Source organism: Montipora capricornis, chromosome 2, assembly GCF_036669925.1.
Source record: "Montipora capricornis isolate CH-2021 chromosome 2, ASM3666992v2, whole genome shotgun sequence".
Lineage (NCBI taxonomy): Eukaryota > Metazoa > Cnidaria > Anthozoa > Scleractinia > Acroporidae > Montipora > Montipora capricornis.
In genome coordinates this window covers 37,309,910-37,323,673 of record NC_090884.1, presented here as the reverse complement: position 1 = coordinate 37,323,673, position 13,764 = coordinate 37,309,910, and the positions used below count along the sequence as shown (strand labels likewise).

The 13,764-nt window shown below is 40.0% G+C and overlaps 1 protein-coding gene and 1 long non-coding RNA gene across 2 annotated transcripts in view; both read right to left on the bottom strand.

Annotated features, from left to right (window-relative positions):
* Window positions 1–8,466: 8,466 nt before the first annotated feature.
* On the bottom strand, window positions 8,467–8,831 carry LOC138020519 (uncharacterized). Its single transcript, XR_011126324.1, has 3 exons — window positions 8,796–8,831; window positions 8,622–8,666; window positions 8,467–8,508 (listed from the first exon to the last, which is right to left on the bottom strand). It is a non-coding gene; the product is annotated as an uncharacterized lncRNA (long non-coding RNA).
* Window positions 8,832–9,708: 877 nt separating this feature from the next.
* LOC138020503 (uncharacterized) overlaps window positions 9,709–13,764 on the bottom strand; it is an 8,777-nt gene continuing 4,721 nt past the window's right edge. Inside the window, exons 2-8 of the mRNA XM_068867483.1 lie at window positions 12,795–12,933; window positions 12,508–12,671; window positions 12,269–12,348; window positions 11,842–12,052; window positions 11,469–11,705; window positions 11,222–11,296; window positions 9,709–10,771 (exon numbers count right to left, since the gene is read on the bottom strand). Of these exons, the coding sequence (XP_068723584.1) occupies window positions 10,700–10,771; window positions 11,222–11,296; window positions 11,469–11,705; window positions 11,842–12,052; window positions 12,269–12,348; window positions 12,508–12,671; window positions 12,795–12,870 (915 nt within the window). The 5' untranslated portion in view covers window positions 12,871–12,933 and the 3' untranslated portion in view covers window positions 9,709–10,699. The remainder of the gene's footprint in view (window positions 10,772–11,221; window positions 11,297–11,468; window positions 11,706–11,841; window positions 12,053–12,268; window positions 12,349–12,507; window positions 12,672–12,794; window positions 12,934–13,764) is intronic.

Here is a 13,764-nt window from a genome sequence, read left to right as displayed (position 1 = left end):
AGCACCGTTAACTTATCAACCACCTTTATACAAGCTAGGAATTGTAACGATTGTGAAATCAAAGAGTAAATGCGCGTCCTGTATACCGCAAAAATGCCAACGTCTCGAACTAACGTTGCGCGAGCGAGGGTTTGTGACGATTGTGGGATACTGCAGTGGGATAGATAACAGGAAGTTAAAAAATGCGACTCACACGGTTGCTAGGGAGTGGCGTCATATTCATGGTCAGGACATATCATCATGGCTGGTTTGTGGTTGTGTTGTGGTTTAAGCCCTGTTGAGTTTTCACAAGCAATTAACACTGAAAGGTACCTGGTTTTAATATGGGTGGAATTTAAGGTATTGACATTTCCGGAGCTTTGATTTCACATTAACCTTGAGCAGCGCGGGAAATTGCGCTGTTTCCCTCGTCTTCAGCGAAGTTATGGAGGCCTTCTCTGAAGCGTTTGATATCCGTCGTGTCAATCTAGTTAGCGACCCAGAGAAACAGTGGTTTGTACTAAATTCGACGATATGAGGTTGTCAGCCCAGCAAATTCTTGTCGAGATCCCCGTTAGTGCAAAATTTCCCGTCCGAATTTGCCCTCGTCAAGCTTGTTGTGTAAAAGATCTCACAGTCTTGGCCATGGATCGAAGGAGTAGTAGAGGAGAGTCTGTCGCTGTGGCTTCTCTGTTTGGAGTTGTCTGTGCGGTTACTCGAAGGACCATAAAATCTAGCGAAGTTAGCTGCTACAAGCGGCTAATCGACGCTATCAATTAGCTAAAGATCGATTTGGGCCGAGCGTGAGCAGTATGTAAATTCACCGACAGGCAGTTCCGCCCAGCGAACAGACGATCATCTTGAGTTTTCAGGTTCCACTCCTAGCCTGGAATCGTCAAAACTTTTTGAGCTCGAGAGGTTACAAATAGAAAACATCAAGCTCAAAACTGGCCTTCAAGAAGCTCTCGAACAGCTTAAATCGCTTCGCGAAGAAGCCAAAAATACCGCGCGCGCGGTATTTCAGAGAAAATTTAAGAGGAACCAGAGAAAATTTCAGAGGAACCAGAGGACGTGTGGACTTTTATTAGCGATGTTCGGGAGAATTACCCGCTGCCGCTGGCATAAGCTGTACATAGGAGATCATGTTAGTAAACCCGAAGTGGCTAAAATGCTGAACGACATTGCGAACCAAGTGACCACAAAAATGGGCCAAAGCAAGCTTTCGAGACCATGCTTGGGGATAGTGCCCCTGAATTTTTTTAGTCCCTCCGTGTCTCCGATTGGACTTTGCTTTACTTCAAACTACAGTCCAGGATTCCAGATCAAGGATGGCAAACTATGCTAAACCTGACTAAGCTTGGGCGAACAGGGGTACACACAATGTATGTTGTTAAGCTCTTATTCAGCTGTTTGTCTTACCATTTCCTGAGCTTTCACATCCAAATATATAGACTAGAAAAGTTTGAGCTATTCCACAGCTCATTACTTTTGGCTCTCATGGTCAACTGTCAGCGCAGGTTTTCAGACAATATAGAAGAAATTATCGTAAGATACCTGCCAGACCAGAACATGATAAATTTCTTCAAGAATAGAGATGTTGTTGAGACCTACCTTTCAAATCAGATCACATTCTGTGAAGAAATGATCCAGGTAACATTTGTTCCTTTGAAGGTTAGAGTTACAATGTATCAGTAGGAGCTTTACGGTATAACAACACACAGATTTAAACCACCTTTTTTTTAAATCAGTGAATTTGCTTGTTATATACAATAATTATTTTTGTTATAGACACTAATAATCTTGATTCATAGATTTAAGCATTGTTGTAGATCCTTTCTGGTTCAGCCAGGTAGGAGTCCTGGCACTGAAATGTGCCTGAGCGCTCCTGGGATATATAACAAAGATAATAATCACCTTGAGTCATAGATTTAAGCATTGTTGTATATCCCAGGAGCACTCAGACACATTTCAGTGCCAGGACTCCTACCTGGCTGAACCAGAAAGGATATACAACCTAATGTGTTAATCTACGGCTAAACATGATTATTATCTTTGTTGTATATCCCAGGAGAGCTCCGGCACATTTCAGTGCCAGAACTCCTAACTGGCTGAACCAGAAAAGATATACAACAATGCTTAAATTTGTGACTAAAGATGATTATTATCTTTGTTGTATATCCCAGGAGCACTTACGCACATTTCAGTTCCAGGACTCCTACCTGGCTGAACCAGAAAGGATATACAACAAAGATAATAATCATGTTTAGCCCTAGATTAACGCATTCTTGTATATCCTTTCTGGTTCAGCCAGGTAGGAATCCTGGCACTGAAATGTGCCTGAGTGCTCCTGGGATATACAACAAAGATAATAATCATGTTTAGCTGTAGATTAACGCATTGTTGTATATCCTTTCTGGTTCAGCCAGGTAGTAGTCCTGGCACTGAAATGTGCCTGAGTGCTGCTGGGATATACAACAAAGATAATAATCATGTTTAGCTGTAGATTAATGCATTGTTGTATATCCTTTCTGGTTCAGCCAGTTAGGAGTTCTGGCACTGAAATGTGCCTGAGTGCTCCTGGGATATACAACAAAAATAATAATCATATTTAGCCGTAGATTAACGCATTGTTGTATATCCTTTCTGGTTCAGCCAGGTAGGAGTCCTGGCACTGAAATGTGCCTGAGTGCTCCTGGGATATACAACAAAGATAATAATCATGTTTAGCTGTAGATTAATGCATTGTTGTACATCCTTTCTGGTTCAGCCAGGTAGCAGTCCTGACACTGAAATGTGCCTGAGTGCTCCAAGGATATACAACAAAGATCATAATCATCTTTAGTCACAGATTTAAGCATTGTTGTATATCTTTTCTGGTTCAGCCAGTTAGGAGTTCTGGCACTGAAATGTGCCTGGGTGCTCCTGGGATATACAACAAAAAAAATAATCATGTTTAGCCTCAGATTAATGCATTGTTGTATATCCTTTCTGGTTCAGCCAGGTAGGAGTCCTGGGACTGAAATGTGCCTGAGTGCTCCTGGGATATACAACAAAGATAATAATCATCTTTAGTCACAGATTTAAGCATTGTTGTATATCTTTTCTGGTTCAGCCAGTTAGGAGTTCTGGCACTGAAATGTGCCTGAGTGCTCCTGGGATATACAACAAAGATAATAATCATGTTTAGCCTGAGATTAACGCATTGTTGTATATCCTTTCTGGTTCAGCCAGGTAGGAGTCCTGGCACTGAAATGTGCCTGAGTGCTCCTGGGATATACAACAAAGATAATAATCATGTTTAGCTGTAGATTAATGCATTGTTGCATATCCTTTCTGGTTCAGCCAGGTAGGAGTCCTAGCACTGAAATTTGCCTGAGTGCTCCTGGGATATCCAACAAAGATAATGATCATCTTTAGTCACAGATTTAAGCATTGTTGTATATCTTTTCTGGTTCAGCCAGTTAGGAGTTCTGGCACTGAAATGTGCCTGGGTGCTCCTGGGATATACAACAAAAAAAATAATCATGTTTAGCCTGAGATTAACGCATTGTTGTATATCCTTTCTGGTTCAGCCAGGTAGGAGTCCTGGGACTGAAATGTGCCTGAGTGCTCCTGGGATATACAACAAAGATAATAATCATCTTTAGTCACAGATTTAAGCATTGTTGTATATCTTTTCTGGTTCAGCCAGTTAGGAGTTCTGGCACTGAAATGTGCCTGAGTTTCTTCTGGGATATACAACAAAGATAATAATCATGTTTAGCCTGAGATTAACGCATTGTTGTATATCCTTTCTGGTTCAGCCAGGTAGGAGTCCTGGCACTGAAATGTGCCTGAGTGCTCCTGGGATATACAACAAAGATAATAATCATGTTTAGCTGTAGATTAATGCATTGTTGCATATCCTTTCTGGTTAAGCCAGGTAGGAGTCCTAGCACTGAAATTTGCCTGAGTGCTCCTGGGATATCCAACAAAGATAATGATCATCTTTAGTCACAGATTTAAGCATTGTTGTATATCTTTTCTGGTTCAGCCAGTTAGGAGTTCTGGCACTGAAATGTGCCTGAGTGCTCCTGGGATATACAACAAAGATAATAATCATGTTTAGCTGTAGATTAATGCATTGTTGTATATCCTTTCTGGTTCAGCCAGGTAGGAGTCCTGGCACTGAAATGTGCCTGAGTGCTCCTAGGATATACAACAAAGATAATAATCATGTTTAGCCGTAGATTAACGCATTGTTGTATATCCTTTCTGGTTCAGCCAGGTAGGAGTCCTGACACTGAAATGTGCCTGAGTGCTCCTGGGATATACAACAAAGATAATAATCATGTTTAGCTTTAGATTAACGCATTGTTGTATATCCTTTCTGGTTCAGCCAGTTAGGAGTTCTGGCACTGAAATGTGCCTGAGTGCTCCTGGGATATACAACAAAGATAATAATCATGTTTAGCCAGAGATTAAAGCATTGTTGTATATCCTTTCTGGTTCAGCCAGGTAGAAGTCCTGGCACTGAAATGTGCCTGAGTGCTCCTGGGATATACAACGAAGATAATAATCATGTTTAGCTGTAGATTAGAGCATTGTTGTATATCCTTTCTGGTTCAGCCAGGTAGGAGTCCTGGCACTGAAATGTGCCTGAGTGCTCCTGGGATATATAACAAAGATAATAATCATGTTTAGCTGTAGATTAATGTATTGTTGTATATCCTTTCTGGTTCAGCCAGGTAGGAGTCCTGGCACTGAAATGTGCCTGAGTGCTCCTGGGATATACAACAAAGATAATAATCATGTTTAGCTGTAGATTAATGCATTGTTGTATATCCTTTCTGGTTCAGCCAGGTAGGAGTCCTGGCACTGAAATGTGCCTGAGTGCTCCTAGGATATACAACAAAGATAATATACATGTTTAGCCATAGATTAACGCATTGTTGTATATCCTTTCTGGTTTAGCCAGGTAGGAGTCCTGACACTGAAATGTGCCTGAGTGCTCCTGGGATATACAACAAAGATAATAATCATGTTTAGCTTTAGATTATTGCATTGTTGTATATCGATCCTTTCTGGTTCAGCCAGTTAGGAGTTCTGGCACTGAAATGTGCCTGAGTGCTCCTGGGATATACAACAAGGTTATTAATCATGTTTAGCCGTAGATTAACGCATTGTTGTATATCCTTTCTGGTTTAGCCAGGTAGGAGTCCTGGCACTGAAATGTGCCTGAGTGCTCCTGGGATATACAACAAAGATAATAATCATGTTTAGCTGTAGATTAATGCATTGTTGTATATCCTTTTTGGTTTAGCCAGGTAGGAGTCCTGGCACTGAAATGTGCCTGAGTGCTCCTGGGATATATAACAAAGATAATAATCATGTTTAACTGTAGATTAATGCATTGTTGTATATCCTTTCTGGTTCAGCCAGGTAGGAGTCCTGGCACTGAAATGTGCCTGAGTGCTCCTAGGACATACAACAAAGATAATAATCATGTTTAGCCGTAGATTAACGCATTGTTGTATATCCTTTCTGGTTCAGCCAGGTAGGAGTCCTGAGACTGAAATGTGCCTGAGTGCTCCTGGGATATACAACAAAGATAATAATCATGTTTAGCTTTAGATTAACGCATTGTTGTATATCCTTTCTGGTTCAGCCAGTTAGGAGTTCTGGCACTGAAATGTGCCTGAGTGCTCCTGGGATATACAACAAGGTTATTAATCATGTTTAGCCGTAGATTAACGCATTGTTGTATATCCTTTCTGGTTCAGCCAGGTAGGAGTCCTGGCACTGAAATGTGCCTGAGTGCTCCTGGGATATACAACAAAGATAATAATCATGTTTAGCTGTAGATTAATGCATTGTTGTATATCCTTTCTGGTTCAGCCAGGTAGGAGTCCTGGCACTGAAATGTGCCGGAGTGCTCCTGGGATATATAACAAAGATGATAATGATGTTTAGCTGTAGATTAATGCATTGTTGTATATCCTTTCTGGTTCAGCCAGGTAGGAGTCCTGGCACTGAAATGTGCCTGAGTGCTCCTGGGATATACAACAAAGATAATAATCATGTTTAGCCGTAGATTAACGCATTGTTGTATATCCTTTCTGGTTCAGCCAGGTAGGAGTCCTGGCACTGAAATGTGCCTGAGTGCTCCTGGGATATACAACAAAGATAATAATCATGTTTAGCTGTAGATTAACGCATTGTTGTATATCCTTTCTGGTTCAGCCAGGTAGGAGTCCTGGCACTGAAATGTGCCTGAGTGCTCCTGGGATATACAACAAAGATAATAATCATGTTTAGCTGTAGATTAATGCATTGTTGTATATCCTTTCTGGTTCAGCCAGGTAGGAGTCCTGGCACTGAAATGTGCCGGAGTGCTCCTGGGATATATAACAAAGATAATAATGATGTTTAGCTGTAGATTAATGCATTGTTGTATATCCTTTCTGGTTCAGCCAGGTAGGAGTCCTGACACTGAAATGTGCCTGAGTGCTCCTGGGATATACAACAAAGATAATAATCATGTTTAGCCGTAGATTAACGCATTGTTGTATATCCTTTCTGGTTCAGCCAGGTAGGAGTCGTGGCACTGAAATGTGCCTGAGTGCTCCTGGGATATACAACAAAGATAATAATCATGTTTAGCTGTAGATTAATGCATTGTTGTATATCCTTTCTGGTTCAGCCAGGTAGGAGTCCTAGCACTGAAATGGGCCTGAGTGCTCCTGGGATATACAACAAAGATAATAATCATGTTTAGCCGTAGATTAAGACATTTTTTTATATCCTTTCTGGTTCAGCACATGGTTTAATAATTTTAAGGGGTTGTCTGGATCCTGGACATTAAACATGAATGGCATCAACTTCGATGGCTTTGATAAACATCGAGATAGTTTTGAGGCAAATGGGAAAAAGAACCAAATATGACATTATACATGTGTAGGTTTGTAGCTGATGCAGGCCTCTTAGGTTCTTTTGCCTCATTAATGACTGTTCTTTTGTCTCTGGCACAAGTTCTGCTCAGCTATTATGTTAAAAAGGCTATCACGAGTTCGGGTAACTTAATTGGGAATTGGAGGCATAATAGTATCTATTATTGCTGAATTCCATATCTCTAGTTTTACACCCAACTGAAGAATTCCGGGAAGTTTGTTAGAGACTGGGGAACATACTCAGAGTCAATTGATATCAGCAGTACAGGTTAGTTTCTTCTCTAAAAGGATGAAAGGATGAGCGACCAATGCCTTGCTGATCACACGACACTGACACCTGCCCACATTACGGACCTCTTAGATTTCGTATTAAGATCTACGTATTTGTAGTATAATGTATTGATCTGCGAATAGAGAGAAGGTGCAGCCATGGGGAGCCCGGTTTCCACCGTTGTTGCTAATCTCTACAAGGAGGGTTTTGAAGCTTAAGCAATAGAATCCGCAACACAGCATTCGTTTCCTCAAGGCAAATCTGTGAAGAGTTAAGTTTCCGCAAAGAATTTCTTCCGTCCTCCCAGACCAAATTTAAAAAATGAAGACCCAGTTCTCTCTGTCGATTGGAACTTGAATATAAATTGCCGATCCGGATGTTTTATAGAAATAGTAAACTTAGAAATTTAAAATTGCAGAATCGCTATCGTTTCTTATGTAAGACTGAAGAGGAATCCCTCGAGCATTTAATGTGTTACTGTAAATCAGTTGAGGTCTTGAACCTGGGAAGAGGTTTTATCTTGGCTGGCTATGCCTAAAAATGAGCATAAAATGCTACATTCGCGTATCTTTTGTTCGAGAAATTCAGTATTGATAATTAATCATGTTCTTAAGCTTGGAATATTATTTTATCTGTAGGTTATAATAAAAAACCATCATAGGAAGTGTTGCATGTTTCCGTTCTTTCGATGGGTAAAGGTATTATCGACTGTCTCTGAAAGGATTATTTCTTATTTTATTAGTTGCCATCTTTTTGAGCAACATTGCAGTATCTTCACAGTGCCATAATCTTTTTCCCTTCCTCAGATAATTAGATAAGCTTTATATACCATAGAAATTTGGATAAACTGACCCTTTCAATGCCTTTCTCCTAAAATTACGGCAAGACTCCCCTGTCATGTTAATAATTTACGTGACTGTACTAATAGTTTTCAGAACTTGCCGATGCTAATACGCTTATAAGGTATGGAACTTAACAAGTCCCTTCAAGTTTAAGGTTATATCTATAATCTTAACGTGACGATTACACTTTCATGATCATTCAGCATTGAGTCATGGAATAGCATTGTGTGAACTACCCTTCACAGGGTGTCTGGAAAACCCGAATAGTGAATAGCGAATAGTCGCGAATAGCGAATAGCGAATAGCGAACAGCGAATAGTCGCGAATAGCGAATAGTACGAACAGTGCGAATAGTGGCGAATAGTGACGAATAGTCGCGAATAGTCTTCACTAGTCACCGCCTTATGCCGAACAATCTCGTAATCAAAGAAAATAATATGCTCACCTGTCGTCGAAAGAGAGTTTCGTGCATGCTTTTACAAACAATCTAAAGAAGAACAAACGTCAAAATGCAAAGATATAAATCACTTTCATTAATACATCAAGCTCATGATCATCTCCTCGCACAGTGGCGCTCGAACATAAATTTTAGATACTCACATTTCATCATCCTCATCTGTGCTATCCGATCCGGCGAGACACGTTCTGTAAAAAGGAATAAAATCAAAATGTGAGGCAAGTGGTTTGTGATTAAAGAGACAAACGAACTACTCTGATAACCGTTGCGTTAATTAATTATCCAAATAAGCAACAGGATTTCAGTGCATTTATTACCTTTTCTTCTCAGGGCTCAAGCTGTCCTTCGCCGACACATCTCTGCTTTCCCATCCCAACGTTGCTGCGCGGTTGACCAGGAAGTACTGGGTACCAAATTTTCGTCATTTCGTCACAATCCCCCCCACCCTCCACGCTTACTTGCCACTATTTGTGACTATTCGTCACTATTCGTGACTATTCGCGACCATTCGCCACTATTCGCACTATTCGTACTATTCGTGACTATTCGCTGTTCGGTATTCGCGAGTATTCGCTATTCGCTATTCGGGTTTTCCAGACACGGAACTATTGTAGCGTAAGCAAAACACTTTCGCAATGGACATTGTATATTTCACTTCAATCACTTGTAAATCTCTTTTTAAGATTATTGGCCCCTCAAAGGACGAAACTTTTCCGTACTTGCGATGTTTCTTGAAGCGGGAAAAAAGGGAAACATTACCAGAAATAATGTTTTTGTGTAACATTTTCTCTCGTTTGCACTTCAGTCACTTCAGTCACTTAATTTCCAACAATCGTGACGTCCTACGGTAGGCACCTTCCATCAGGGTCGGCCAGGGTTTTGGGGTATACGGTATACAGGGGCTTTTTAAATCGGGTATACGGTATATTGCAGCTTAAACACGGATATTCGGTATATCACTTTCTTTGAATTTCAGGTATACAGTATACAATGCTTCCATTAATTTTGGGTATATTTGGATGAATTTTTGGTATTTTTGGGTATTTTGGCGAATTTTTTTCGGGTATACTGGTATACCACTACCCCCCCTGGCCGACCCTGTTCCATAAGCAAATCCTAACTTCAATACCGGAGCCAGCCAAAACACAACACAAAAATCGCTTTTATGGGATCACAGTGTGATCGCATCTGTTATGTTGCAAGTCATCCTTTTTTAGCCGAAATGTTTGCCTTAAATATTCGACCAAATAATTCCAACTTCTGTTAAAGGATCGTCACTATCCCACGGTAAATCGCATTGTCCTCGTGCATCAACGTCATGTTTGAAAGTAGAATTTTAATTAAAATCTGACAAAAAAATATTTCAAGCTAGAGTATTAAAACACCTTTTACCTTGTAAGTGTGAGTGAAAGAGTTATTAATTATATAATCCTGAGGGATTCAATTACATTGGAATGCTACAAGCACCTGGGCACCCCTCTGAGATACCAGGCATATTGCCTGCTATCTCCGCGGGATACCGAGGTACTGTTTTGGTTGTTAAGGGCGTCTGGCTCGTTATGTGCATTCGCGCGAACGTAAAAAGCCCAAGGAAGCGATCGACAAGCGAGAAAGAATGGCAACTATTTTGTCATTTTGATTACGCTTTGGGGCACTTTGGGCTTTTCAGTTTGCTTTCATGCGAATCTTAGCAGCGGGTACTTTTTCAGAGCTTAAAAACAAGGCCGACCGGGGGTTGAACTTTCTTTGATTAATATTAATCATTTGTCAAAGCTGATTGTCAGCCATTGGTGTATTTCGATCCGTCGGCAAACCTTTGACGCATCGTTTAACAACATAAATACTCCATTGAACTTCAAACTGCAACCACACTCAGTGCTGTTAACATGGAGAAGCGTTGTCGTCCACCACAGGGCTATTACAAGAGCCTTGACTATAGCGTCGTAATTCCACGCGCCAGGGCAATATATGATCCAAAACCCGACGTTCTTGGTGTATTTCAAGCTGAACGTATTGTCGCCAAAAGGATCCAAAACGGCAAGCCTGTATTCATGGTTAAGTGGCAGGGATACTCCTCCCGTCAGAACACTTGGGAACCAAAAGCCCACTTGCCAGCCGAGATGATCGAGGCCTTCGAAAGTCCTGATCCAGACCCAATTCGTATTGAGGAAGCCCGAGAAAGAATCGGTCTCGTCTTTGAAAGGGGAATGAAAATCCCTCCTCAATACGAAGAATCAATAGAAATTCGCCACGACGTGACCATATTGACCATTAGTTGAGCCCACTTCTTTGCCTGTTGAAAAAAACATGTGAAGTTACTAATAACCTGGGCCCAGTTCCTCAAAAGCCGATTAACGCTAATCTAAGATTAAAAATTAACCAAGCAGTTTATTTTTCTACTCCCAACTGCTGTTCAACGAAGATTTTCGGCAGAACTTTACATGAGAAGACGTCAATCTTGAAAAACAAAAATAAGCGAAAGAAACTTTCACCAAAAAGTTGAAAACGTCAAACAAAAGTTTACGCTAATCCTGGATTAAGTTAATCGGCTTTCGAGGAACCGGGCCCTGGTAGGTTAAATTTTAATGTTTCTCTTGTCTAATAACCCCAATTATTACAAGAATCAATCTAGGTTTAAACTCTAACCTGGATTCAATTTTGACCTTCAACAGTTACAATACACTAAGTAATTTCAGGCATTCTGTTATATAGGAAATGAGCTAAAAAATGTAATTGACCCCACCTTTTCTTGTAGATTGTCAATGTCCTTATCAGTTGGGTTCAACCTGTTTGCTATGTCAAGCACCTCACGAAAACCCTGAAATTAAGGGATTAAAAAATATATATATATATATATAATATAAAACTGAAAAAAGTATAGGGAATGAAAGGAATTTATTAACATCAAACACAATTTAAGACAGGTGAACCTTTATCAGTCTTTAAATTATCACCATTGTTGAAAAAGTTAAACATGAATTTGTACTTACTGTCCAAAGTCTCTTAACAGTTGCTACTCGTTCAGCAGGGAGGATCTTGTCGAAAGACTCTGGAAGCTTCCTTAGAAGGGTGCGTTTTTCGTTCCCAAGTAGAGATGTCCACTCATATTTTTTGCTCTCTTTGCCTTTCCAAACATTTAGTGATACCCCCAAAGATCTTACTATGGTTAAAAGGGCATCTAAATGTGCCTGGCTCCTCTTAGCTGCAGGTTTGCCTTTATTTTCAGCCTATTGAAAATTAATAGTATCTTAGCAACCTGTATAGTTTTACATTGAACACAAACAAGCTGTTCAAAGTGGTTCCCTAGTGCAGAAAACTCCATGTCTTAATTATAGATTTAAAGTTTGCAGTATCATCACAAACCTCATCCCAGTCAATAACCTCTAAAATAAGTCCTTGCTCCAGTCGATCAGTGATTCTGAGCATGAGGTGCAGTTCATCAATAACTTTGTTGTCAGGAGTGATGTTCAGTAATGGCTGGTGCTGGCATCCAGGCTGTTTGTGCCAGTTTGGGCCAAATTTTCTCTTCATTCTCTCACAGCTGTAATGTGAGTATTCCTCTGACATGTTGCGCCTTTAGACAAAGAAGAAAAATACACTCATAATCTTATGGAAATGAAAGCAATCTAAACAAATAAAGCCCTTTGTTGTTTTTTGATTCCTCTTAATCCTTTCCCTCCTATGAGTGACTATAGATTTTACTCTGGCTAATGCCAGGCAATGTTACTTGTCAAAGGAAGACACCTTGTGTATAAACTATTGTAGTTAGTAGTAACACCAGTGTTATTACCTGTCCTTCTTGTGGACTAAACACCAAATGCATAAGTTGTTTGATGTTGCACCTTTCATTCCCAGTGCCACAAGAAGAAACTGTTGAGAAGAAAAAAGCTATTATTTGTTTGAAATAAATAAATTCCTTGCTACAACAGAAGGGAATATTACAAGCTTCATTATTATTTATTAAGGACACAATCATTCTCATGTTCAAATTAATGTGGAGAAAATTTTCCTTTTCCTACATTTCCTTACTTTGTAATCACCTCTCAAGTGGAAGTGTAGATTTATCTTCTTGCCATCAACAATCACATATCCTTGGTCAATGAGCTCATTGACTGCTTCACACACATTCTGGAGGCCATTTTTTAGCGTGTCGTAGTTCTCTGGGCCTTTAACAACTGCAACAGTGTGGTTACCTAAATAAGATATCAAAGTGTAAGAACAAAATATGATTGTAATGTACTGTAGGAACACAGAGATGAATGATAATTATTAGTAATTGATATACTGTGGTATGGAGGTGCAAAATGAACCCATACCTGCACTTGACAGCATATTCTGGCCCTCTTCCAGCAATGCAAAAGACCACACAAACAAGGAACGACAATGGGACATTCGTGCCCCATCCCCAGATACTTTAATTTTCACGGTAGGCTCATCAGCAGCTGAATTCTTTAACTGCAATCAAATGCAGAACAAAAAATGTCATCATTCAAGTTATGAGTTGTGTTTTAATATTAACTGATAAATGTGTATCTTTCACCTTTTTATTTTTTTTTCCTTAAATTCCTTTTTGTCAAGTCTGGTTTTATAACACATGTTTTGGAAGTCTTTCATAGTGAATGTGATGATATATCCTTTAGGGAAAGTGCTATATAATACTTACATGTGTTCTTAATTCCTTTTCTAGAAGAAGTTTGAAGGGAAGTTCAGCTCCTGGACACTGGCCTGGGGTCTTTCTTACTTTCCACTGGCCATCTAAGGATTGTTGGCGGGCTTTGATTTGGTAACTTGGTAGTTTTGGTTCTTGCTGGGATAATTCATGGTATGCATCGTGGGAAATGGAGAAGAGAACTGAAAATTCATCGTCAAGTGCTAACGTCCTCCACAGAACCTTGAATTTGGTCATTTCACGTCGTCATTTAGGAGATGACGGCAAAGAAATGTACCAAAATGTAAAACGCACGTGCAGAGCCATTGTTTTTGCTCACTAAACCTATTGTTTTGTAGCGTCGTCGTTTCGTAAGCTCCCAAACGGAGAGGACGGCATTCCCTTACTAAAGCAAATTTCACAAATATGGGAAGAATTCGGAAAATCAAAATTTCTCTGGAGTTTAGGGTGAAAGTGCCCTCGAAGGTCACGGTTAAATTCAAACTATCTGCTTTTTCATATCACTTTAAGTCGCCATTTTTTTAAATATGAGCCATGAGCCTGTTGCTTGTTAGACTGATTAGCGACACAAACACAAGCACGAGCAAGATATTTAGACGCATTTAAAAGTTGCAGTT